The sequence below is a fragment of the Fragaria vesca genome, linkage group LG2 (genome assembly GCF_000184155.1).
Source record: "Fragaria vesca subsp. vesca linkage group LG2, FraVesHawaii_1.0, whole genome shotgun sequence".
NCBI classification, from domain to species: domain Eukaryota; kingdom Viridiplantae; phylum Streptophyta; class Magnoliopsida; order Rosales; family Rosaceae; genus Fragaria; species Fragaria vesca.
In genome coordinates, this window is record NC_020492.1 from 4,957,707 (window position 1) to 4,981,738 (window position 24,032).

The 24,032-nt window shown below is 39.0% G+C and overlaps 5 protein-coding genes across 5 annotated transcripts; 4 read left to right on the forward strand and 1 right to left on the reverse strand.

Annotated features, from left to right (window-relative positions):
• Positions 1–2,706: 2,706 nt before the first annotated feature.
• On the forward strand, positions 2,707–5,970 carry LOC101309687 (peptidyl-prolyl cis-trans isomerase CYP19-4-like). Its single transcript, XM_004289810.1, has 7 exons — positions 2,707–3,057; positions 3,898–3,976; positions 4,078–4,125; positions 4,637–4,660; positions 4,753–4,935; positions 5,037–5,112; positions 5,511–5,970. The coding sequence occupies exons 1-7, from the start codon at positions 2,950–2,952 to the stop codon at positions 5,671–5,673; spliced, it is 681 nt and encodes a 226-aa protein (XP_004289858.1). The 5' UTR covers positions 2,707–2,949; the 3' UTR covers positions 5,674–5,970.
• Positions 5,971–7,249: 1,279 nt separating this feature from the next.
• On the forward strand, positions 7,250–10,903 carry LOC101309982 (choline transporter-like protein 3-like). Its single transcript, XM_004289811.1, has 3 exons — positions 7,250–8,321; positions 9,410–9,755; positions 10,508–10,903. The coding sequence occupies exons 1-3, from the start codon at positions 7,297–7,299 to the stop codon at positions 10,769–10,771; spliced, it is 1,635 nt and encodes a 544-aa protein (XP_004289859.1). The 5' UTR covers positions 7,250–7,296; the 3' UTR covers positions 10,772–10,903.
• Positions 10,904–12,521: 1,618 nt separating this feature from the next.
• On the forward strand, positions 12,522–16,036 carry LOC101310273 (26S proteasome non-ATPase regulatory subunit 4-like). The gene is made up of 9 exons (XM_004289812.1): positions 12,522–12,633; positions 12,731–12,844; positions 12,938–13,043; positions 13,421–13,535; positions 13,617–13,832; positions 14,208–14,523; positions 14,688–14,811; positions 15,460–15,563; positions 15,645–16,036. The coding sequence occupies exons 1-9, from the start codon at positions 12,622–12,624 to the stop codon at positions 15,750–15,752; spliced, it is 1,215 nt and encodes a 404-aa protein (XP_004289860.1). The 5' UTR covers positions 12,522–12,621; the 3' UTR covers positions 15,753–16,036.
• A 2,420-nt stretch (positions 16,037–18,456) lies between these two features.
• Positions 18,457–19,762, forward strand: LOC101310562 (actin-depolymerizing factor 5-like). Its single transcript, XM_004289813.1, has 3 exons — positions 18,457–18,521; positions 18,630–18,889; positions 19,314–19,762. The coding sequence occupies exons 1-3, from the start codon at positions 18,501–18,503 to the stop codon at positions 19,462–19,464; spliced, it is 432 nt and encodes a 143-aa protein (XP_004289861.1). The 5' UTR covers positions 18,457–18,500; the 3' UTR covers positions 19,465–19,762.
• A 1,586-nt stretch (positions 19,763–21,348) lies between these two features.
• Positions 21,349–23,383, reverse strand: LOC101306205 (heat shock cognate 70 kDa protein-like). Its single transcript, XM_004292119.1, has 2 exons — positions 23,170–23,383; positions 21,349–22,727 (listed from the first exon to the last, which is right to left on the reverse strand). Exons 1-2 carry the CDS (start codon positions 23,381–23,383, stop codon positions 21,349–21,351), a joined length of 1,593 nt encoding a protein of 530 aa, XP_004292167.1.
• Positions 23,384–24,032: the final 649 nt, after the last annotated feature.

Consider the following 24,032-nt stretch of genomic DNA (forward strand, 5'->3'; position numbering starts at 1 on the left):
CTCTTCTCCATCATGGACAACATCCTACGTGGCAGCAACAAAACCCTTATCGCCGCCCTAAAATACAACTTTGTTGTTTCAAATCACAAGGCTAGATTAGACCAAAACCTCACACCACCATACTCAGCCCCCAAACAATCCAACTCACTAGTCCAAAGAAAAATAAATCGAGTCACAAAGCACGGTTTCGATCACTGCCCTTATATCAGACCACGCCTTAACGAATCATCATAAATCAGATCCTCTAAAGACAAACCACCCTCTTAGGCGATCTCGACCTGCACCTTTAATCAACGAGTACCAGGGCCGACATGAAACTACTGTCACCGCCCCCCACCGATCCTAATCTAAAAGATCTGAACCGCCTATGCCCACAGGTTGACGCCACTCAACCGTTGTCGACCCTACTTAAATCACGATCTAGTACCTACATCTGTGCCGCCGAAGCCGCATAAGAGTATGCCCACGCCGCCAATCACAATATGGACCGCCCACCACCAACCAAACAGCCAAAGTGGAGCCGCTATCGCCGCCTGTTTGATCGCCTTCTGGCCTAAGGAAACCCTAGCAGAGAGAAAGAGCCGACTTTTATGTTTAATAAGGAAAACATGAAAAAGATTAAATTCATTTTACCCCAAGGTTTGAAAATAACTTCATTTCAGTCCATGTTCTCTTACCCTAAGAATTTTTCAATTTGTGTCAGTTGTGCCAATTTGCTAAGATTCTGCCCCATTTGGAGGATCTTAGCAAATGGACACGGCTGATGAAAATTAAAAAGTTTACCTGATAAATCTTTAAAATTAAGAGAATATGAACATAAATGAAGTTAACTTTGAACATTCACAAGGGTAAAACATACTTAAAGGAAGAGAGAAAAGTCTCCTGGGGAGGAAAAAAAGACGCAAGAATAGAGAGAAACCCTAAGAGAGAAAATCTCCCATCCGGCTACGCCGGCATGCCTACGCTGGCTTTTGGCCTCGTGGGTGTGTTCCGATTGCGGCTGGACGAGTAGGTGGTGGAGGTTCTCAGAGATTGAGGCAGCGAGGGGTGACTTTCCTTCGTTCTCGGCAGACGATGATGGCTGCACAAAAGGTGGTTTCGGGACATCTGGTGTTGATCGGTGGTGTCGATGTGCTGCAAACCCAATCTAGATTGTTGCTTAGTGGTTGGATTCACATGAATCTAGCCAAAAACCCAACGGAGATTGGGTGGGTCTCAACTTTGATTCCCATGGGAGATGGTGGCGGTGAGGGTTATAGGTCTCTGTCTCAGCTGGTCTTTTGGGGATTGAGGATGTTGTGGTACAAGATGTGATCGTCTTGGGCTTGGCAGATGATATCTTCTTGACGGCAAAGGAGATCTAAAGGTGGTGGCAGCGTGACAGACGCGGGAGAGCAGAAGGGGCGGCAAGGCTACTTGTGCATCAGCCGTGGGCTGGGTCCAAGGCGTGGACCTTCGTGGCCCTATCTCAAGGATGGGCCTGTTATGGGCCTTGTGTTTTGTGGGCTTAGGGCCTTACCCTGGGCTCATTAGGTTTGCTTTTTGTTTTTATTTTTAAGTGTTTATTTATTGTTATGTTTACTTGCTAGTAGATACGTTAATAAGTTTCTAGCGTTATTTGGTAGAACAATGTGGATGTGGGCGCGGATTTTGCACCTTGTGTGCCTTATTTGTCCTAGGTAGGCGGCGAGTTCTTTGCACTAGCAAATGGTCGCAACCTTTTAGTGGTAGTAAATTGTCTGCTTTAGGTAGGCGACGAATTCCTTACTTGGTCAAATAATCGATGTCGTCTAGTGGTAGGGTGAAACTCAATGTCGTCAAATTCATCCTCCATCGACAATATAGTAGTAGTCGAGTAAACTTTTTGTTATGTCACCGCTATTTTAAAGCAACTAGAGTAGCCATTGGAGCACTCTTTGCTAGTTGGTGCCTAATTGAGTACATGTTTATTATAGAGATCCTTGATATTAATTTAGGTATTTGTAATCAGGGGTTTAGACTTAATGTCTCCCCCTTTGTATTTAACAGTTTCATCAATCAAAGCTTGAGGGTAGCCGCACCATAGCCCTTTATTCAAAAAAAAAAAGAGAGTGTATAACGTACTTAATAAAAAAAGAAGAAGAAGAAGAGGAAATGAGATAAACAATATCTGAGCTTTACTTGACGATTAACTTCCGTATCTCAACTTTGCGAACTATTAAAACCATAAGTTTCAACCCCGACCACTTTTAGTGTCTAGGACCATTACCAATGTTATTTCTGTTAACTTTTCAAGGGCAAATTTGTTCGTTTTGTGTATGTCTTCATCCTCTCTTTCTTCTGGACTCATAGACATCTCTCTCTTTAGACCTCCATGCTACGATCTCCTGAGGATTCCTCCACCCAATTCCTTGGTCTGACACATGATATTACCTAAAAGAATAGATCTTAAGCTCTCTATGTAACTTTTGTTCTTAGTAGAGGTAGCAAGATTATATTAGGGGTGACTAGTGAGAAACTTGAGATAGTGATCCTAGTTAGATACTGAATGTGGGTCGGGTTGAAACTTGAGATACAATTTTGATAGTTTGCAAAGTTGAGATACGTAAGTTAATAGTCGAGTAAAGTTGTGTTTGAGCATTTTTCTGAAAAAAAAAAAAAACGATGAATAAACGAAAACATTTCAGCTATGTAGGCGCGTGTAGCGACACCCAACAGTAAATTCTTGCGCACCAAAGGCTGTGTGTGGTGTGGTGTGGTTGGTTGTTTGACCCAAAATTCTGAGGCATTTGCACCTTCTGGCAGTCTGTCCGAGTTCAGAGAGTCACTGGCAGCACCGCATTTTTGGTCTTTCTTCTATTTTCTTAAGAGCGCGAGAGAGATACACAAATTAATAAACTAATACCATGGAAGATCAACAAGCAAAGATATATTCTTGTTAATCCCATTTACAAAGTCTCAGAAACGACGATGCCTCCTCCTCGAGCCATCTCCGTTCTGCTTCAGCCCCGATCCCTCCTCCTCTTCACCGTCCTCACTATTTTCCTTATCTTCGTTTTCACTTCCACCCATCAAAAGGTAACTCTTTTCTTGACTTTGCTTGCTCTGTTTGCTTTAATTTGCGGATCTGGGTTGTTAATTTGTGATTTGCAATGTGGGTTTGATCGATTTTGTTGAAATTTCGGTGCTTTTTGACCTTTGGAAATTTGTGGTACTACGGAATTTGGGAATGATTAATGCTGAATTGGGTTGGTAATGATTTGGAATATTTGATATGGTGGAAGGGTGGTTGTTATAGATGTTGAACTCTACTGGTTGAGTGGAGTCTTGGATGTTAGGAAAGCTGCTAGGTTCTATAGTAGTGTGATTCTAGTTCATTCTTATATATGAATGTATCTTATGCGACTGGCATTGTAGTACAGTTCAAGTTTAGGCATTTTGTTTCTGGAAGCATCGTTTCTAGTTGTGGGTTCCTACCCGATTTGTGATCTGTATGTTCAGGGTATTAGTTGCTGGTTTGCTGAAAATAGAGACAGGGTTTTAGAAAGAAAGATTGGGTTGGCTAGGATTAATATTTCAGTAGTGTTGTGGTGTTTTGGTATCTTTTTTCGAGGTATTACTTGCTGATTTGATGAAGATAGAGACTGGTTTCTAGAAATCAAGAATTGGGCGGTTAGTCGGGGGATTAATATTACGGTAGTGTCTTGGTTATTGTCTTTGTTAAGGATACTAATATGGGACGACTCAATTTGGCTGCATGTTATTTCAGTTCTTTTGGTTGACCAGCACCGTTCTGGTGGTCTGTAGTCCTATCTTCATTTTATTGAATATTGGTTTTGTTACTTGTGCTTTGTGCTAATTTTAAATCTATGAACAAATGAATTTGTAGTTTCTAATTTGAAGCATTTGATTATGTAGGAGGAAGAGAAAGTAGAAGAAGCACCTGAAATAACCCATAGAGTATACCTGGATATTGATATTGAGGAACAGCGCTTAGGTATAGTTTCATGCCAATACTTTCACATGATCTACCTACTGCTGAGTGCCCATTAATTTCTTATTCACTGATAACATCCTATTACTACTTTTCATTTGCAGGTAGAATTGTGATTGGATTGTATGGTCAGGTCGTTCCAAAAACTGTTGGTATGTATCAATCCCATATCTTAACAATGTTATTTCATCAGAATCTTAGAAACCTATATCTTCTCAGCTTTCAACTTGCTACAAATTTGTTGGTTGACGATAATCCACCTTTATTAACCTGTGCAAATTTGATAGTTATTAGCCCTTTACTTCATTTAATATGATGGCGTTGGAATATGAACTCTTCTTCTCTGAGCAAAGTATTTTGAAAGTTATTGAGACGATTATTTTTAATGCCTGAGTGCTCACAACCTCAATTACAAACCATTCCACATGCAAACTTTGTCAAATTTACTGACTGCACTTAACCAGCGGTACTAAAATTGTGCACTAATGCCGTGGCAGTTCTAGCTGATTTTTACTGGTATTTTAGAATGAATGTTACCTCTTGCTTTCCTGCTTTGCACTCTACTCAAGTGCAATAGCAAAGTAGTAGTTTCTTGTCAAATGATCAAATTTATCTCATACCAGTTCACTGTCTAATACCTGCATCTCTTTTCTCCTTTTGCAGAAAATTTCAGGGCATTGTGCACAGGTACTTGGGTAGTTGGATCTGCTATATTTGATTACCAAAGGAAGCTGTTCTTATTGTCATTTTGCTGACTGCAACTTGCTTTTTGAACGCAGGAGAAAAAGGTAAAGGTGTTAAGGGAAAACTACTCCACTACAAGGGGACGCCATTTCATCGTATTGTATCTGGGTTTATGATTCAAGGTGGAGATATCATTCACGGTGATGGGAAGGGATATGAATCCATATATGGTGGCACCTTTGCTGACGAGAATTTCAAAGTGAAACATTCACATGCAGGTGTTTAATCTCAATGTTTATGGCTGTCGCTTTCATTTCCTGAATGATCTTCAGTCTTTGCTAGATCTTATTATGAAACCTCTGTAACATCTTCTGTGTAGGTACTGTTTCTATGGTGAATACAGGACCTGACTCCAATGGCTCGCAGTTCTTTATCACCACAATCAAGGCTAGTTGGTAAGCTATTCCTCATGTTGAAATTCTAAATATTGAGACATGAGTCCATGAGTTGCAGCAAAAATGCAAAATTACACTTAGATTGTACTATACTTGGATTCTACAATCTTCTCTAAAATTACCCTTAGATAGCAGTCTAGCATCTAGCTTGTCTCGTTTGATTGTCACACTATATAAGATGGCGTGCTTTATGTCTAAAATTTACACCAAAGTTTCTTATAACCAACAAACACCATTTTATAGGTCACAAATTACCTTCATTTGTACTGTTAATGTATTCTAGCAATTGTAACACAGGAAAGAAGATAAACTCACATAACATGTTAGTCTGAGGCTGCCATGTACATCTCACCCGCCAGGTTGTTCTACAATGACAATGTATGGTATATGTTCTCCAGGTTGGATGGGGAGCACGTCGTCTTCGGCAAGGTTATCCAGGGCATGGACATGGTGTATGCAATTGAAGGAGGGGCTGGTACCTACAGCGGAAAACCCAGAAAGAAGGTTGTTATTGCTGACTCAGGAGAGATCCCCAAAGACAAGTGGGATGAGGAAAGATGACACTCTTTACCAAAGGTTTTGAAGTTGAGTTTACTAGATTGGTTTTTAGATGACTGATACTCATTTCTTCCCCTTGACCAAGTTCCCTCAGCTTGGGCTTATCAATGGAAATATTAGTCTCTTTTTGTAATTGGCAACAGTTGGTAATACATACACGCTTGCTGTAGAAAAACATAGTAGGAAACACCTCTTTTTTTCGTTCTTCTCCATCTCTTCAGGCTTGTATATTCGAGTTTTGACTTTCTGTACGAGTACAATCAGCTGCTTGCCATATTGACCACCTTTTTTCTTGTTGCGAAAGTTTCCACAGTTTCTCCACTTCACAACTCATCAAATTCAGGTTTTCTTGTTGCGAAAGTTTCCTACTGCACGGTTTCTCCACTTGATAACTCATCAACTTCAGGGCGTACTAGTAGATCTGTTCATCAATTAAAATTTCTACAAACTCATCAAGACCATAGGGAACTCCTTTATACACTGACCGTTACAGTGGTGGATCAGCTCTCTAACTTTTGCATTAGTTTATGAGCCTCCGACTAACTTCTACTGTAGACTGATATACCGATCAAAAGTCCCAATCTCAAAATTTTATTCTCATACGACCTCCTTTGCTTCTGATCCTTGTAAACATCCAAATTATTCTCACTATTTCAGAACCTACACCTACGACATGCTATGATCAACTAGTCGGACAAACCTTATGATCGGACCGCCGTACCGAACACCTTCTCCCCTACAGATGCAATGAGAATAAAAGAGCAAGGATTAAGTTTGGCACTTTGGCCTGAAGTCATAGACTAGGACAATTCAGTTGAGCATCTAACAGAGTAAACATGGGAGCCTTCTTATGCAAGGCTGTATTGATTTATACATGTCCACGACAACAGTACACATACAAAAAATGCATCCCTGGCAGCAATTCCAGGCTAAGCCATCAACAACTAGAGCCACCATGTGAACCATATATGAACATCCGCCTCCGGTCGAATTGATAAGTATTTATCGATATTTATGATCGTATTTTGTCAGGGCTGAACGAGGTTTAATTTCAAACTATTTTTAGTGTTTATATAAATGAAGCGTTATGTTTCAAACTATTTTTAGTGTTTATATAAATAAAGCGTTATGTCACATATTAATCTTCAGTCTAACAAACTATTAAGAAAATATATAGAATTCTAAACATAAGAACCAAAGTCAAGCAACCATATGATTAAGATTTCATATATGAACAACCGCTTGATAAGAATTTAAGTGCAGAAACCTCATATCCAGATTCATATCCCGTCAGAACAAAACAGATTAAATCTTAATCTATTCTCAGTCGTCATATAACATGCAGATCGTTTGTCACAGCTTATTTTCGGTATAACACATTTTAAAAAAAAACCGTGAGATTTTAATTTAAAAATAAATAAAAAATATTCTAGATATATATAGAATTCTAAACATGTCCACTACTCTCCCAAACCGCCCAAACATTTCCAACTCGTCGTCGTTCTGATCATCATCATCATCTACTCTTCCACTCAGTCTCAGCTCAACAGTCAACACCACCGAAACAGACCCATCATCAATTCATCATCACCAAACCCCAAACCTTTCACCCTCTCTCTCTCTCTAATGGGCAGCTCCGAGGAACCCAGCAAACCCATCTCGTTATACGACTCGTCGTCCACTCCACTCCTCTCCAAACCCGACGACCCGCCCCCTCCTCCCTCCCCCTACTCCGACCAACCCGACTCCGACCCGACCCAATACCTCCAGATCTCCTTCAACCACGACCCCCGCCCCTTCAAAGACCTCGCCTTCCTCCTCCTCTTCCTCCTCTTCGTCCTCTCCACCTTCGCCGCCGGCATCTTCGCCGTCGTCCACCGCAACTCCGACTACTCCTCTCTCTCCTCCTTCGAATACGACTCCGACTCCACCTCCTGCGTCAAGAACGCCTCCTCCTTGACCAGCTTCGCCTTCCTCGCTTCATCTTCTTCGTTTCTCAAGGATTTGACATGGACTCTCGTCATCACTCTCATCTTGAGCTTGCCGCTTTGCTTCAGCCTTCTATGGCTTCTCAAGAACTACGCCAAGCAAGTCGTCTACGCCTCTCTCCCGTTCTTCGTTCTCTTCCCGATCTTCTTCGACGTCTACTGGTTCGTCGCCTGCACGATCAGCTCGAGCTGCAGCGACTCGTTTCCTCTGGTGTACAGGATTCTCGTGCTGGTGTTTGTTTTGTTAGTGATTGGAGTGATTGTGTGGATTTTCGTGGCGAATTGGCATCGGATTGAGCTCACTATAAGCATAATTGGAGTGGCGTCGCATGCGCTTTCGAGGAATTTGGCTCTGTTTGGGGTGCTGCCGGTGCTGAATTTGGTGCTGGTGGTGTATTATGCTCCCATTGTGGTGTTCTTGGTGTTTGCGAGGCTGAATGGGGAGATTGATGCGGAGGAATCGGAGGATGGGGTGTATAGCTGTGTGTGGAAGCAGGATGCTTGGGTGCCGGCGTATTATGCGTTGGCCATTCTTACAATGCTGTGGTCTCTGACGACTATGGTGGAAGCTCAGGTGTATGTGATTAGTGGGACTGTTGCTCAGTGGTACTTTACTAAGGAAGAATCCTCAAGGCCGAGGCGGATGATCAGAAGTTCTTTGAGGTGTGTTATCTGTTGCCACATTCTTTTTTTCCCGAGTTTGGAGTGATTTATACATGTTCATATAGAGCTTTAGAGTTAGTTGCGATTGAAATGTTATTCTGTTTGAAACTAGATGAATTAGTGTTAGTGGAGGAGTTTTTATGTCAAGTCTTTTGTACTTGAGTAGTTTCTGAAAATTCAGGCCATTGATTGCATTCAGCATTCTTTTATTTAGCATTTGTTCTTTATGTCAGACTGTCAGATCAGATTGGTACCTACTTCATGTGTAGCTCTTTTAGGTCTTAATGTTGCCTAGGTGGACTGTAGGGTAGCACTTTCATCTGTGTGCCTAGTTGGAGTGTTGTTTAGTCCACATGTTATATTAAGGTTTTCAAATAAATGAGCCTCCAAATTCGGTGCAAAGATCATATGCTGCAAATAGGAGAGTGATATCTGCACGACATATGTTTTGATTAAAAAAGTGTCTCTAATTATAATGATGTCATTTGGTTCTCTCATCTTCATGTTTACTGTCAGCAGTAGGAGTTGTTCTAGGTACTTAATCCACCTGCTATTGTCAGGTGCTAGGGAGTCTATTTACTTAGCAGGAACCTAGTATGCCAGAATGAATGTCTATATCAAGTCTCAAACTCTTGATCATGATGTGATACCTTTTGCTTTCTCTTGGTCACGGTATTGAACTGAGAAATTATTTTTCATAAAAATGTTTCCACACTGTAATTGTTGTTACCTTTCAGGGGTATTTATCATTTTTCTCCTAAGGCTGTGAATCAAATTAATGCTTGTGAGAATGGTAACACGATCATCATTTTATATTTTTCTTTAGGGAAATTTGTTGACATATGAATTACAAGCAAAGCATAGGCAGTCACTGTAGGTGTCATTTTGTTAATCTTCACATTTTTTTTCTCTATTCTATTACAATAAGCCACAATTCTTAAGTTCCTTGTTGGTGAAACTGGGTGGAAGTACAGGGGAAATGGGGTGGGATGATTATTTAGAGCAACATGAGTCATGCCATTTGTATAAATGTGAATAAAAGTTTTTTTTTTTTGTTTTGTTTCTCATGTTTCTTTGAATGCTTGCAGAAATGCCTTTGGCCCATCCTTTGGCACTGTATGTCTATCTGGCTTGCTTATAGCTGTTGTTCGAATGGTGCGTACAATTGTTGATGGTGCAAGAAAAGAGGGTACATCCGGGATAGTGAATCTTATATTACGTTGCTGTGTTAATGCCTTGCTGTCAGCAATTGATTTTCTCAACAAGTTCACAATCGTCTTTGCTGCAATAACTGGTGAATCTTACTGTTCATCTGCAAGGATGACATATGAGCTTCTAAAACGTAATCTTCTTTCTGCGGTTTTTGTTGAAACCATCTCCACTCGGCTTTTGGCTGGAATTATTTTCGTACTCTCAGCACTATATGCTGTTGTGGTAAGTTATCTTTCCAAATCTCGATCATTCAGTTTTCCATCAATTACTGTTTGAGGTGGTTGTGTGTACATGTGCGAGGAACACATCCATACCTTGAAATTGTGGGGTTCTTGCAGATTAACTGTTTTGGATAGATGTCGTAATTCATGATAATGATAATACCAATGTGGTCATTACTGGTTGTTTATTATCTTCCACCACTTTTTGGATGGTTTGGTTGAGAGGAGAGGGTCGAGGGTGGGAAGATAGGAGCAAGGCTAGTTTATGTGTCAGGTGTTGTTTTATGGTCTGTGAAGGAAGTGACTGGAACCATATATGTTAGATTAATCAGTAGGCTATTTTGTTATCCATCAGTAGGCTGGGTCCTTGTGCATTCTTTATGGATTAGAATCCAGTTTGAAGTAACAATCTCTTTCTAGGATTGTTGACGGTTGAAACTGTCCTTCTGATTGAGATGAATCGTTTGGTGATTCTTTCTAGGTTATTTTAATATTGTCAGCTGCTGTCAAATTTTGCCTTCAATGCTTATTTGGGGAATTGAAAGAGAGACCTGTGTAGGAACGGCATTGTACTATATCATAGGTTCATAGCATGGGATGGTTTGAAATTTCTCCTGTCATAATAGTCAGTCAGTGAATGGGTTTATCATAAACCGTTTATGACCAAAGCGTATCATCTTTTTGTTTATATGTAATTCCCATGTTTATATCTTTTTTGCTTGATGTTTTCTGACTATGAATGTGCATAAACAGGCGTGTGTTATCTTAAAGGCCGTGAGCAATCTTGGGGTCGATGCGTACTTTGTGGCTGCATTGGCGTGGGTGCTGCTGATCTTGGTACTGGGTTTCTTTGTCCATGTACTGGATAATGTGATTGACACTGTGTACGTGTGCTACGCCATAGATAGGGACAGAGGGGAAGTTTGTAAACAGGACGTCCATGAAGTTTATGTTAACTTACCAATTAGTAGGAACCATAGACCTTCATCTATGATTACCAGAACTCTGGGTGTATAGAATAATCCTTTGAGTGTTGTTGTTGGTCTGTCATTTTTTCTGTATCAAGTATTCAGTTAGCAATTTGTGCATACCTTTTGAGTGTTGCCTTGTACATTTTTGAGGATTTACAATAAAGCAAAATTTTCAGGCAAGCTTGAACATGTTCATAGAAGTAGCAGAAAAAGTGGAAGTTCCTAACCTCCTACCAGAGGAAAACCTGCTACCACTAGTTTCATGTGAGACCCTATGAGCCACAAAAGCCCCCATATATACACACTTACTTCACACAATTACTACAAGTTACTGGATAGAACAAAGAGTAATAACACCACCTTCAAACATTCATGGCCTTGTTTACCAGAAAGGCAACATTGTTGCTGATGATGCTGGTGACGACGTTCGCGATGAGCAGAGCTAAAATTACTGTTAGCATCAGTAACTTTTTGGCAGAGGAATACGAAGACGAAGCCAAGTTAGACCTCACAGTTCACTGTAAATCCAGAGACGACGATCTCGGCCCCCATGTCTTGGCCTTTCTTGAAGATTATGAGTTTCGGTTCAATCCCAACATTTGGAGGACAACTTTGTTTCACTGCACTTTGGATTGGCCCTCCCATCATCACCATTTTGTGATCTACAATCAAACAAGGGATGGAGGTTGTATACTAAACGATTCTCTCTGTCTTTGGCGTGTAAGAGAATCTGGTCCATGCAGGTTACAGGCAATGCCCAATTCGACCCAGTTATGGGGTTGTTACAATTGGAACGGCTAGTTCTTAATTCTGACTTGTATTGTTATATCCAAAATTGATGAAAGAACAATGAACTTATCAATAATATGTTTAGCTTTGTAAGCAGATCCTACATGCTCATCCATTCTTTACCAGCTTGGAGGAATTATCATTGATCCTAATGACCCTTCACATGAAAACCTCATACCGTTGGAAACCACAATGTAACCATACGCTTGATGCAAAGGGCCAAACCGCCAGACACGAGAAACACGGAAAATGAAAAATTCGAGTATTTAAAGAAAAAAGTTTGGAATGAAAGACATTATGATTTTAGTCACTAAATTCCAATCGGTATTCAACGTATTAACTTATTAATGTTAAATATTCATTAGGATGATGCAAGTGATTTTCGAAGAAGAATTTACTCGTAAGGAGAATAAACGATCCAAAAAGAGTGAATTGCATAACCAATCTGAAAGAATAAGTTAGTATCCTTATTTAAAAAATTTCTTTACTAATGGTTCCAATACGAATAACTAACACTTTTTCTTCTTATTCAGAACCGTAAAAGTGCGATTAAAGAAAAGATACAAACATTAGGTGCACTCTTATCTAACTACACTAAGGTACTATTATGTATATGATATATGTTGTATTTCTGACTTGTTGTATGCACCCCTCATATGATTATTAAGAACTACGTGTTGTTCTTTGTCTAAAATCGCATCTTCATTCAAGCAATCTTCATACAAGGAAGAGTGTGTACTTTGCTGCATATATAACATAAGATGTGTATGCATCGTATGAATTACATTAAGAACCGCATGTTGTCTATAAACTCCTCACTCCTCTTCCTTAAAGTGAAAGAAGAGAAGAAAAAAAAACGTATTAACTTGTTACGTACCATGAGGATTTTGAGAACATTGTGAGTTTAGAATGAAATTAGTGATGTAGCAAAATAACCTTTCCCCAAGGGTAAATCATGAATTGATCATCAACCTAAACGCGACCATTGTAATTTCAACTCATTTACCCAAAAGTGGGTATACAAAATACAAATATTACCAATACAGCAAGACCTGTCTCACTTCAATACAATCAGACCTTTCTCTACAAACCCAAAACTCTGCGATCATGGTTCTCGAGGTTAGCCATCTCCTTCTTCTTCTTCTTTGAAAGTTCAAATTTTTAGGGTTTATGCAAGATTGTATGATAACCATGCTTAAACTTGATGAACAAGCAGGCGACTATGATATGCGTCGACAACTCAGAATGGATGCGAAACGGTGATTACTCACCTTCTCGATTCCAAGCTCAAGCTGATGCTATCAATCTCATCTGTGGTGCCAAAACCCAGGTTAAAGCTTCAATCTTTTTCACTCAAACCATGTTTCCCATTTGGAATTTGTGTGTTTGTTTATGTATTGGTGGGTTTGTGAATTGGGTTTAGGCCAATCCGGAAAACACAGTTGGGGTGTTGACAATGGCGGGCAAAGGGGTTCGTGTATTGGCTACACCCACTTCTGATCTCGGCAGGATTTTGGCTTGCATGCACGGTATGCTCATTTATCCTATCAAATTTCTATGCTTTGTTTCTATGATTGTTTAGTTTGAGCTTGTAGTCGAGTTGACAAATAGTTGGTAAAACTTAATGAATGAAGCTGTAAGAATGGAAGTGATCATGATAACATTAGTCTTAGAGGAAGCAGATGATGTTATGTGTGCAGTATATGTTTGGATTGAAGTGTATATTGTGAGGAAGTAACAAAATAGTTGTAGCTTTTGTTTCAACTGTGATAGTCTTTTGCGTGCTATGTTTTGTCAGTACTTGCTTAATGTATTCTTGTATTCTTTTGTATCTGTATCTTGTTGCGCATTGAAGCTCTTGTGTTTCATTAATTTCGGTGTTGTTCTATAATTTGTTGTAATATAGGTCTGGAAATGGGGGGAGAGATGAACATAACATCTGCGATCCAGGTTGCTCAGTTGGCTCTTAAGCATCGACAAAACAAAAATCAACAGCAAAGGATCATAGTTTTTGCTGGAAGGTAGATCGTGCTAACTTTTGACTTGCTGTTTCCGCTAACAAAAGAATTTGTTGACATCTAACTTATTGTCTGTGTGTTCAGTCCTGTCAAATATGAAAAGAAGGTTTTAGAAATGATTGGGAAGAAATTGAAGAAGAACAGTGTTGCTCTTGATATCATCGATTTTGGAGAAGATGATGATGATGATGGAAAGCCAGAGAAGCTGGAGGCCCTTCTTTCTGCTGTTAACAATAATGACAGCAGTCATTTAGTACATGTTCCTCCTGGTCCAGATGCTCTCTCTGATGTTCTTATAAGGTACCATATTTTGTCTTTCCCCCGTTTATATGTAGTTGTATGATTTAAAGTTTGCTATCATCTGGATCTAATGGGATCATGAGTTTGAATTCCGTAGTTGTTGATTATTGGAGAAAGGTAGGAAAGAAAATCTCTGAAAATAGGTATTTACAAAGAGCTTTATTTAGTTTATTTACCAAATAGCTTTTAATGGAACTATATACATTACAAACTATAAAGGATAGATTTTTAGTTTCTTGTAGCTTCAATGTTTTTTGTCATGTGGCTTTTATTGTGTATTTTGAGTAAGAGGAAGTGAGGAACTATGTGATAGTATATCATTGAAGCTATATCTCATCAGTGGTATGAACATTGTCCTTTTCTATTCAATGACAGTTCACCTGTATTCACCGGTGATGGAGAAGGAGGAAGTGGCTTTGCAGTGGCGGCTGCAGCAGCTACTGCTGCTGCTATCGGTGGTTCTTCCGGCTATGATTTTGATGTAGATCCTAACATAGATCCGGAGCTTGCTCTTGCTCTGAGAGTTTCTATGGAAGAGGAAAGGGCAAGGCAAGAAGCTGCTGCCAAAAGATCGGCTGACGAAGCTAGTAGACAAGGAGAGGAACCACCATCCAAATCTGAGGATGTAATTATGACAGAAAGTGGTGATGTTTCAGTTCCGAACGAGGATAAGAAACCTACTAATGATATGGTTGGTGTTAATTCCTATTTTAATAATTGTGTATGCACGTGTGTGTAACCTTGTAATTGTGTACTTCTTGAGGTCTATATCATTATTCTGTTTTCTGTCTTTATCTGTGTTCATTCAAAACTCTAATTAATCTAATTTATTCCTGACACGTGATATGGTGATAGGTTGACGAGAACGACTTGCTAAAGCAGGCCCTTGCAATGTCAATGAATATGTCTGGATCTGGTAATTCAGCAGGTGATGCTGAGATGTCGGAGGCAACTAGTGCAGATCCGGAGCTGGCTCTAGGTGTGTTATGTGTCTCATTGTTTTCAATTATCTAGGGGTGCATCGTAATATCAGTTCTTGTACCTGTAGAAGATGATTTAAAAGTTTAACTTGAGATTTATGTCCTCCAGTGAATTGCTACGATTGTCGTGTGACTTGTGAACATCATAATCCTTTCATTTCATTGGCATTATACTAACTCTCTACATCCATAACTTCATAGCCGTACTGTATAGACCCCGTAGCGGTGTAGCCTATTGGATGAGCAAGCCGTCATGAGTTTATGTTTATTTGTTCTTCTATGTACATGTAAATTCCTGGTCTGTCCACTTGATGTATTGCACTTTGGCCTGCTGTCACTAGTGCCTAGCGGTATGGATAACTGGTATCCAAAATCTCTGGAGTCATGGGTCTTGCTTATAGCCAGATCCTCTAAGCTGCCCAGAAACATGCCAAAAAAAAAAATATATATATATATATTGTGTTCCGTCTGTTTTGCATACTTTGTCATGTGCTTGTTAAATGTTAAGTTGTCCATGCTGTTTTGTTCTTTTGAGGATAAATCGTTCTGATTTACTTTGTTTTTTCTGGTTATTGCGGAATTTGATTTGCCTAAGTTCAGAATTTTGACCAACCTATTGATTAAATTTGGGTATTTTTTGCATGCAGCTCTTCAAATGTCCATGCAGGACAGTGCAGGTGAACCATCATCCCAGTCAGATGTGAACAAGGTGTTGGAGGACCAGTCCTTTCTTTCATCTATCCTTGAATCTGTATGTGCGATTTACCTTGTCCTACTTTATTTTACTTATAAATGATGTTGCTGTGGTCTTGATACCTTATCTTGCTTACAGCTTCCAGGAGTTGACCCTAATGATCCTTCAGTGAAAGAGCTTCTTGCATCTCTGAAGAATCAGTCCAAAGAAAAGGATGAAGGAGGTCCATCAAAGGAGGACAAGTGAAGATGTGGTACCTTGTTTGCTTTAAGCCTTGTTGATTTATCTAGAAACATTTGGTTATTCTGTTGCTGATAAAGAGATATCTTTAGTGCTCTCCTATTTATTTTGGGAAGATGATACAAGAACAGATGCAGAATAGGATTTTTAGAGATTATTAGAAGTTAATGAAATTATGCTGCATTTCCACTCATGTTGCATGGAATGTAAGCAATAGCATGAACTCCGCCAAACTCATGTCATATTTAAGTTATTTTATTGAGGTAAAGTCTTGTTCACTCTTTCAATACAATCTGTGTGCAATAGGCTGGTAGTTGTTTTCTCTCATTCTTCTGGTTTTTTATCAAATTTTCTCTGCAGAATCACAAATGTTGGAAACTCCCCCTAAATTTAGATATCAATGTTGCTCTATGCATGAGCTTTTAGCGCTTTTCCAAGAAATTTCTGATAGATCAGAGGGTTGATTTTTTTAGCCCTTTTCTAGTTACAAGGGGAAAGTCTTTTAAATGATAACTGGAAGCTAATTGAGCCACCATGCTTGACCACCTTGGGTGGCAAAAACATGCTATCTTGGTTCCCTCCTTTGCCTGTCCATAAATGCTCAGGACTCTACCCCATGGTTTTCCTATATTTTTTATGTCCAGCTATTTATGCATCCAAGTTTCATTGTCAATTTTCTTTTCGTTTCTTGCTGAGAATTGGATACTTGACCTAAATGTGGAGGAAGAACTCTCTATCATTGCTTGAACAAGGGTACTGCTCTCTTGTTGAGTGGGGCACTATGCCTTTTTCATCAATGTGCATCATTTTAGGTACTTCCAATTAGAAAGAAGTTGAGATTTGTTGAGTGGTATCAAAATCAGGACTTGTTAACAACACATCATCAAAGCTTTGCACATAATGTATGCGAGGACACATGACTAAAACCTGAGACTGTAGAAAGCAAACTCTATAAGCCACAAGTTATGGGATTGATCGAGTTTTTTGTCAAGTGGTGATTCATACACGAGGGGTATGTTTCCCCATACACCTCCATGCATTCTCTAGTGTGGAATTTCCATGGATTCTAGTGCTTGTAATTTCTATCCCCTTCTCTCTCTCAATGACTCATCTCAATGTTTATCACAAATATTCGGTGTGGATTTGCATCATTATTTTATGGAATGAATGTTGGGTTGTTGCTCCTATCTACTACAGTTTTGATAGACAAATTTGTGGGAGAACTCGAGCAAATGCTTGTTGGGTTTGCCCCAAAAACTGTTACGAATATAAAACCAAAGGGGATTATATACAAGAGCAAGAGAACCTAAACAGTTTTACACTGATTGAAGGCACATTCATTGACTCAATTTCACCAAGAAACTTTATGCTTTCTTAACCCTCATCTTTTCTTCCTCCAATCCTCCCTCTTCCCGTGTGTAGGAAAAGGTGATGAATTTTGCTTCTTCTCCTTTGCTTTCACGCAAAGACACATAGAAGAACACAAAGATTTATAGAAAGAGTGATGGGAATTTGGGATGTGGTTGTGCGATCCAAGATGGGACCAGCATACCATCTGCATAAATTGGGGTTAAACTCATGAAATTGTCTATGGTAGTATGGTACTGATCAAAGATATATAATTTTTTTGATACAAGCACGCGTGACATATGAATAAATACAAAGGTAAATAAGGATTACATTCGAGAATCGAGAGTGAAAAATGTGAACATGTCACATTCGATGATTAAGTTGATACGCGAGTTCTAAGCTGATACCATGGAATTTCGCTTAACTTGTTTGTGGTATACTGGTGTTTGAGTAACTGGATAAATGAAACTTTGTAATAATTCTACTTAAAAAGCAGCTTCTGCTATGTATACTTGACTGAAACAGAAGGAAGAAATTGAATAAGATAGGCAAACATGGTTGGATAAGAATTCTAATCTCAGTTTCTGGATGTATTTAATAGGCAGATACCATAACTGAAGACCAGTGTTCATAAACACATTTAAGTGTCCAGATAATAAGTTTCCTTTACAGCCAGAATCCAGATTTCAAACTCAGAGGACAGTCTCTCAATGTTTGACTGTACTACTTGGGTAAATTCTTGTTACACATTACTCCCTTTTACCATTACCTTCGCATGAGTTAGATCGTTCAATAAACTCAAAAATCAAAACTAGTAGTCTGTAAAAATTAGTATCATGAGTTTTATCCTTGGTAATATATATAAATTTTTGTTACGAGGGAATGTCAATGTATACAATTGAAAGTAGACTTAGTTCGATACAAACATAGACGTAGTTAGATATAGAGGTGGAGTAATTCGATTCTAAACCAGTTTATCCATGCATAAAACGAGTATACCTCTCAGCTGATTCGTTTAATTAGTATATCGACACATTGATTTAACGTAAACAAAACCTTGTTCCACACCTGAAGTTGAAGTTTCAGTTGGATTAAAGAAAAAAGTTACATGAAGACTTTTTTTGGTGTAAAAAGGAAACTGTGGTAAACAAGATTTTAACTATAGGCGGAGACAAGAGGCCGAGTGTCACCAACTCAACGACAAATTATAACAAACAAAGGGCAACTTGGTCACTTGAAATCGAGTCCAGACAGCACAGATCTATCATGTATAAAGTTGTAATAAGAGCTAACATTGAAGGGCATTTCAGCAATCCAATCTTTATATAATGACCAAGTTCAACTTTGTAGACTCAGCAGCCTCAAAGCCCTCTCAAGAATTTACCCTTTTCAATTTCAGCAACCATGGCAATGGCTTTCAAGATGGTACAATCACTTTCCCTTTGGTTTTTCATTTTTATAACATGTTCTTCATTTTCTGCCTAATCTGATCAGGATTGTTTCTGGGTTCAATCTATGTTTTGTGTTATATAGGCGACAACTGGGATGTGGGTTACTGATGAATGCAAGAACTCGTTCATGGAGATGAAGTGGAAGAAGGTGGCTAGGTACATAGTGTACAAGATTGATGAAGGATCGAGGCTTGTGACTGTTGACAAGGTGGGTGGACCTGGTGAGAGCTATGATGATCTTGCAGCTTCTCTGCCCAAAGATGATTGCAGATATGCTGTTTTCGATTTCGATTTCGTGACTGTGGACAATTGCAAGAAGAGCAAAATCTTCTTCATTGCTTGGTCAGTCACCTCCATTCTTTCTTTCATGTTCATCAAGATCAAGTTTTTAATTAGTCTATGACCCTGTGGATTACTGATTAGTTAATTTGTCATGTTCATATTTTAACCAAGTAGGAAACTTTGAGCTAGCTAGGATACCCCATTTAGGTGCATCATCTTTTATATATGATGATTAGGTACAATTACATCGCCATCATTGGTCTTAATAGGTGGGTACATGGTTTTCAATGGTTTCTTGGCACACCTAATAATATCTATACTCATTTTGTATGATAGCTACAAGTCATGCTTGAGGCACTAGACATATTTCAACTATTGTGATAATGATTTGGTGCATATCCAAGTCCATTATGAACCTCATTAGTGTAATCAGATAAGTATTAGAAGGATTTACATGTGATGTGAAATATATATGGGATTGCAGGTCTCCAAGTGAATCGAGGATTAGAGCCAAAATACTGTATGCAACCTCCAAGGATGGGCTGAGGAGAGTTCTTGATGGCATCAGCTATGAACTTCAGGCTACTGACCCGACTGAGATGGGGATGGATGTGATTAAGGACAGGGCTAAATAATTGTGATTAGAGGACCTTAATTATGTTCTGGAATCTCTCTTACTTTTATTTAATAACTCACAACCTGCTCTGCAACCACATGGGGTTTTCCTTGTTGGTGGTATCTTTCTTTTCTCATCACCTGCTAGATTTTTGGCACTGATATTGTAAGTTAATCCTCTAATTCTTAAGAATAATTGAGTGCGAATTAACAAAGCTGTGTCTTTGTAAGTGTAATGAGCGAAATCCAGTATTGAGATTTCTCTTACAGTTGAGAAGTTTTCACTGTTTTGGTTTCAAATGGATCAAATTTTGTTTCACTATTGTTGCAAACCTTTAGGCAATGTCATGAACCAAACCACATACCACATTCAACGCAAAACTATGATGGTGTTGAGTGGCATCGACTATCGAGTCTTGCAAACATTTGAGGTTAATTTGTAACTCTTCGTTCTTAGTGTAACGGGTGCGTAAATCTCTCTTCTCCTAGCATTTACTTGCATACTAGTCAAATGAAGGTTACTGTAAAATCGGATGTGATTAATCCGTTACACTAACAATACCAACAACTATGAATATCAGTTCTGAACTTCAATAATACTGCTCTCAATATATACACAAAATAAGCTAATTCCACGTTACCCCAATCTTAATTAGCAGATGAAACCCTTTATCTTGATTTGTCACTGCAACTGTTTCTGTTGACTAATGACTGGCACTTTGTGAAGTTGATGGATGAGCCTAATCAACTCGGATATGATTAATGATTTGATTGTGAGCTGTTACCCTTATCACTAAAAGAGGTGGAAGCTGAATTATTTGGGCAGCGGTCAATATGATAACTGCCGACTACAAATGAGTATTTGGTGTCAAGTTAACAATAGTTTCTTGGACATTGTTTGAGCTTCTAGGCATTGTTTGACCTCTTCTCAATAGTGAGCTGCATATAACTCACCAAAAACAGAGCAGTGTGAGTTTGATCCCACCTTGAATTCCAATGCTACTGAATTGGGTTTTGGTTCCATATTCATCATATAGCTATGCATCAAAGTGCTGTTTGTGCATTAATAATTTCAGGGTATCAAACAACAGAAGGAAGGTAGCGTGTGCATGAACTAAGAAAGGGAAATGAGGATCAAAACAAACAAGTAGGAGACAAAAATATTGGGGATTGATGTAATGGGCCACCATCAAAACAACTCAATAATCACCTAAGGTTACCCTCCTATCTGAAATTCTCAGCTGGGTATAGTACCCATTGTTTTGTTCTGTTCTGTTTGTTGATCAATTGCTATGGGAGACTCTTTTACATGGTTTCACTTTTGAGCTGTTATAACCACCAGAAAACATAATTGTATGAATCACACAGTAAATGGATTCACATGATTTGAGTGGCATGCCTCGGTTGTCGGGGCTAAGAGATAAATAATGAACTTCCTTGTTCATGAGGGAATACATATATTTTGTATATCAGTCATAGAAGACAATCTGGTGAAATTGTGCAGTAACTGGTGATCGAGTGGTGATTGGTGAACCACCTTTTGTAGAAAGGATTGCAACTAAGCCTTTATCATGGACAACAATCACAACATGTACATGGTTTTCAATGATTTAACTCAACCAGTAATTTGGCCAGGTATTTCTGAGAGGATAAGATGAATTTATTGTTTTTACTACGTCAAATTGTCAGTGTTGATGTAACTCTACTTATCATGTATGTAACTCTACTTAGCAGATAAACTAGCAGTTTGCTTAATTGCTTGAAGAAAAAGTTTGATGAAGCTGGGGATAGAAAATTGTATAGATGAAGTAATGAAAACACCGGTAATAACTAATAACAACAAAAACTTGTAAGAAAACTAACTAGCAAGCCAGGTAATAGCCTTAAACAAGAATGTAAACTGGTCACAACATCTTCTCAGTTCCCAAGCTTCTCTTTTCCATATTGATTGTAATCCCCTTCTTTCTTCCAGTCGCCAAGTCCTCGGCAGAGACATTCAAGATACCATTTGCATCAATATCAAAGCAAACCTCAAAATTAGGAACTCCCGCAGGAGCTGCAGGAATGTCATCAAGGGAAAATTCACCCAAAAAGTTATTCTCAGCAGGTGTTGCACTCTCACCTTCGTAGACGGGGAAGCTTATAGCAGCTTGGTTATCATACACCGTAGTAAAAGTGCTTTTCTTCATCACAGGGATGCTAGAATTTCTTGGTATCAAAAAATTCATGTGTTTCCTGAAACTATCAGGTTCAGTACTCTCCAACCCAAGTGAGAGAGGGGTGACATCACAGAGAGTGAAAAGTTGAAGCCTATTCCCATTGTTCTGACCAGAAGCACTTAATACTGCAGCTTGCGCGGCGGCGCCATAGGCAACCGCCTCATCCGGATTGATGCCCTTGCTCAACTCCTTGCCATGGAACAACTCCTGTAGCAGCTGTTGCACCATGGGGATTCTAGATGAGCCACCAGCAAGAACAACATCATCCACTTTACTTGCTTCCGTGCGAGCATCGCTCAAACACTTCTTCACTGGCTCCATGCACTTTTTAAAGAACTCCATGTTTAGTTGCTCAAATTTGGCACGGGTAATAGTTGCACTGAAATCTACACCTTGGTCCAAACAATCAATGTCAATGTCAACTGTAGATGCGAATGAGAGTCTCCTCTTTGCCTTCTCACAGGCATTTTTCAACCTCGTAAGAGCTCTCGAGTTCCCACTCACGTCCAAATTGTGCTTCCTCTTGAATTGCTCGGCACAAAAGTTCACCATCTTGTTATCGAAATCTTCACCTCCAAGGTGAGTGTCTCCGGCGGTGGCCATCACATCAAAGACGCCATTACCTATTACCAGTAGTGACACATCCAATGTACCACCACCTAAATCAAATATCATGACGGTTCTTTTTCTATCGGAACCGGCTTTCTTGTCGAGGCCGTAAGCAATGGCAGCAGCAGTCGGTTCATTTATAATGCGAATCACATTGAGACCAGCCATCTCAGCCGCATTTTTGGTTGCCTGACGTTGTGCATCATTAAAGTAAGCAGGGACAGTAATAACAGCATTCTTTACAGTTGATCCGAGATAGGCTTCCGCGACTTTATGCATCTTTGCGAGTACAATGGATGATATTTCTTCAGCAGCAAAGTGTTTCTCTTGGCCCTTGTCTTTCACAACAATAATGGGCTTATCATTGGGACCTTCGATGACCTTGAATGGCCAAAGCTTCATATCACTTTGAACACATGCATCACTAAATCTTCTACCGATCAATCGCTTAGCATCTGCAAATGGTAATTTGGACAGAATCAGACTTTTATGAAATATATATGGGAAACTTCAAAGCAATACATGCATGAGATGTGACAGTTCAATTAATTTTACCTGTATGTTACTAGTTGTGTCGAAGTCTATATGAAACATATATAGTTACATACTTTGATGAGTTTAAATAAGAATGATAAGTTTACATGAATATAACGAGAATCCAATGGAAAACGTTAGTTACGAATGGAAGACTTATGCTATTAATCATTTAATCGCATGCAGTGGACTAGAAAAGAAAAAGAAGTGCATGGACGTTCCATATTAAATCAACTCTCAAAGACAAAAGATCTAAAACCTCTAGCTCCTAGGCTACGAAACAAAACACAAAAAGAAAACACAGGCAGGAATATACAATTTATAGAAGACTATCTAATTGTTAAAATAGATTGAAAATCATACCAAAGACAGTGTTGGTAGGGTTTTTGATGATCTGGTTAAGTGCTGCATCTCCTACCAATTGATCAGTATCAGTGAAGGCAACATAAGATGGAGTAGTTCTGTTGCCTTGATCGTTCACTATGATCTCAACGTGATCGTGCTGCCACACTGCTACGCACGAGTAGGTCGTCCCCAGATCTATCCCTATTGCATGACCCTCTCCGTTGCCTGCCATTGTTTCAAGAACTTAACTTGAAGAAGAATGCAGAAAGCTGTTCCTTGGAGAGATTGGCGATCAATGTTTTGGCTTTCTCTTTACCTAGGTTTTTTTTTTGTAATGTTAGGTTATGCATGGGTATATATAGTTGTATAACTTGCGTTACTTGAGAGAAAAGTTTTCTAACTAAAAAGGAAGGTCTTAAATCCTGAAGAAGGAACTCTGATCGAGCATATTTATATTACTATATATACGAGAGATCTTAAGATTCATTGCTTCTTTTCAAACAAATAAAAGATTCAATGCTTAACTTGAACATCAATTTGTTAGAAAATATTGGACTTTAACACTCACTGCATTACATTAAGATAAATACAATTGATTTGGCTAAATACAAATAACAAGAAATACATGACTATAACTCTATTTTCTGGTTATCTGTTAAGGTTGTATCTCCTAACAGAAGTGGGACACTCATTATATTAATTACCTGATTAATCTTAGAATTTGTGATAAGCTTTAGATTCTCTTGATAACTATTAAACAGGTATTGGACTCCTAATGGGATGAGTCTCTTATCTAGTTAACTGGCCGATATATATACAAGGAGAAGCCCCTGCACTCAACACGCTTACATTCAGCTTTAGTCCCATACTAACGTTCTAAG

Bases quoted from the DNA above. Each gene is read 5' to 3' on its own strand.
- LOC101309687 (XM_004289810.1), top strand. From the start codon at position 2,950: ATGCCTCCTCCTCGAGCCATCTCCGTTCTGCTTCAGCCCCGATCCCTC. The intron at 3,058-3,897 runs GTAACTCTTTTC...TTGATTATGTAG, and splicing joins TCACTTCCACCCATCAAAAG to GAGGAAGAGAAAGTAGAAGA. The intron at 4,661-4,752 runs GTACTTGGGTAG...TTTTGAACGCAG, and splicing joins TTTCAGGGCATTGTGCACAG to GAGAAAAAGGTAAAGGTGTT.
- LOC101309982 (XM_004289811.1), top strand. From the start codon at position 7,297: ATGGGCAGCTCCGAGGAACCCAGCAAACCCATCTCGTTATACGACTCG. The intron at 8,322-9,409 runs GTGTGTTATCTG...GAATGCTTGCAG, and splicing joins ATGATCAGAAGTTCTTTGAG to AAATGCCTTTGGCCCATCCT. The intron at 9,756-10,507 runs GTAAGTTATCTT...GTGCATAAACAG, and splicing joins CAGCACTATATGCTGTTGTG to GCGTGTGTTATCTTAAAGGC.
- LOC101310273 (XM_004289812.1), top strand. The intron at 12,845-12,937 runs GTTAAAGCTTCA...AATTGGGTTTAG, and splicing joins TCTGTGGTGCCAAAACCCAG to GCCAATCCGGAAAACACAGT. The intron at 13,833-14,207 runs GTACCATATTTT...ATTCAATGACAG, and splicing joins CTCTCTGATGTTCTTATAAG to TTCACCTGTATTCACCGGTG.
- LOC101310562 (XM_004289813.1), top strand. From the start codon at position 18,501: ATGGCAATGGCTTTCAAGATG. The intron at 18,522-18,629 runs GTACAATCACTT...TGTGTTATATAG, and splicing joins TGGCAATGGCTTTCAAGATG to GCGACAACTGGGATGTGGGT. The intron at 18,890-19,313 runs GTCAGTCACCTC...ATGGGATTGCAG, and splicing joins AAAATCTTCTTCATTGCTTG to GTCTCCAAGTGAATCGAGGA.
- LOC101306205 (XM_004292119.1), bottom strand. From the start codon at position 23,383: ATGGCAGGCAACGGAGAGGGTCATGCAATAGGGATAGATCTGGGGACG. The intron at 22,728-23,169 runs GTATGATTTTCA...TACCATTTGCAG, and splicing joins CCCTACCAACACTGTCTTTG to ATGCTAAGCGATTGATCGGT.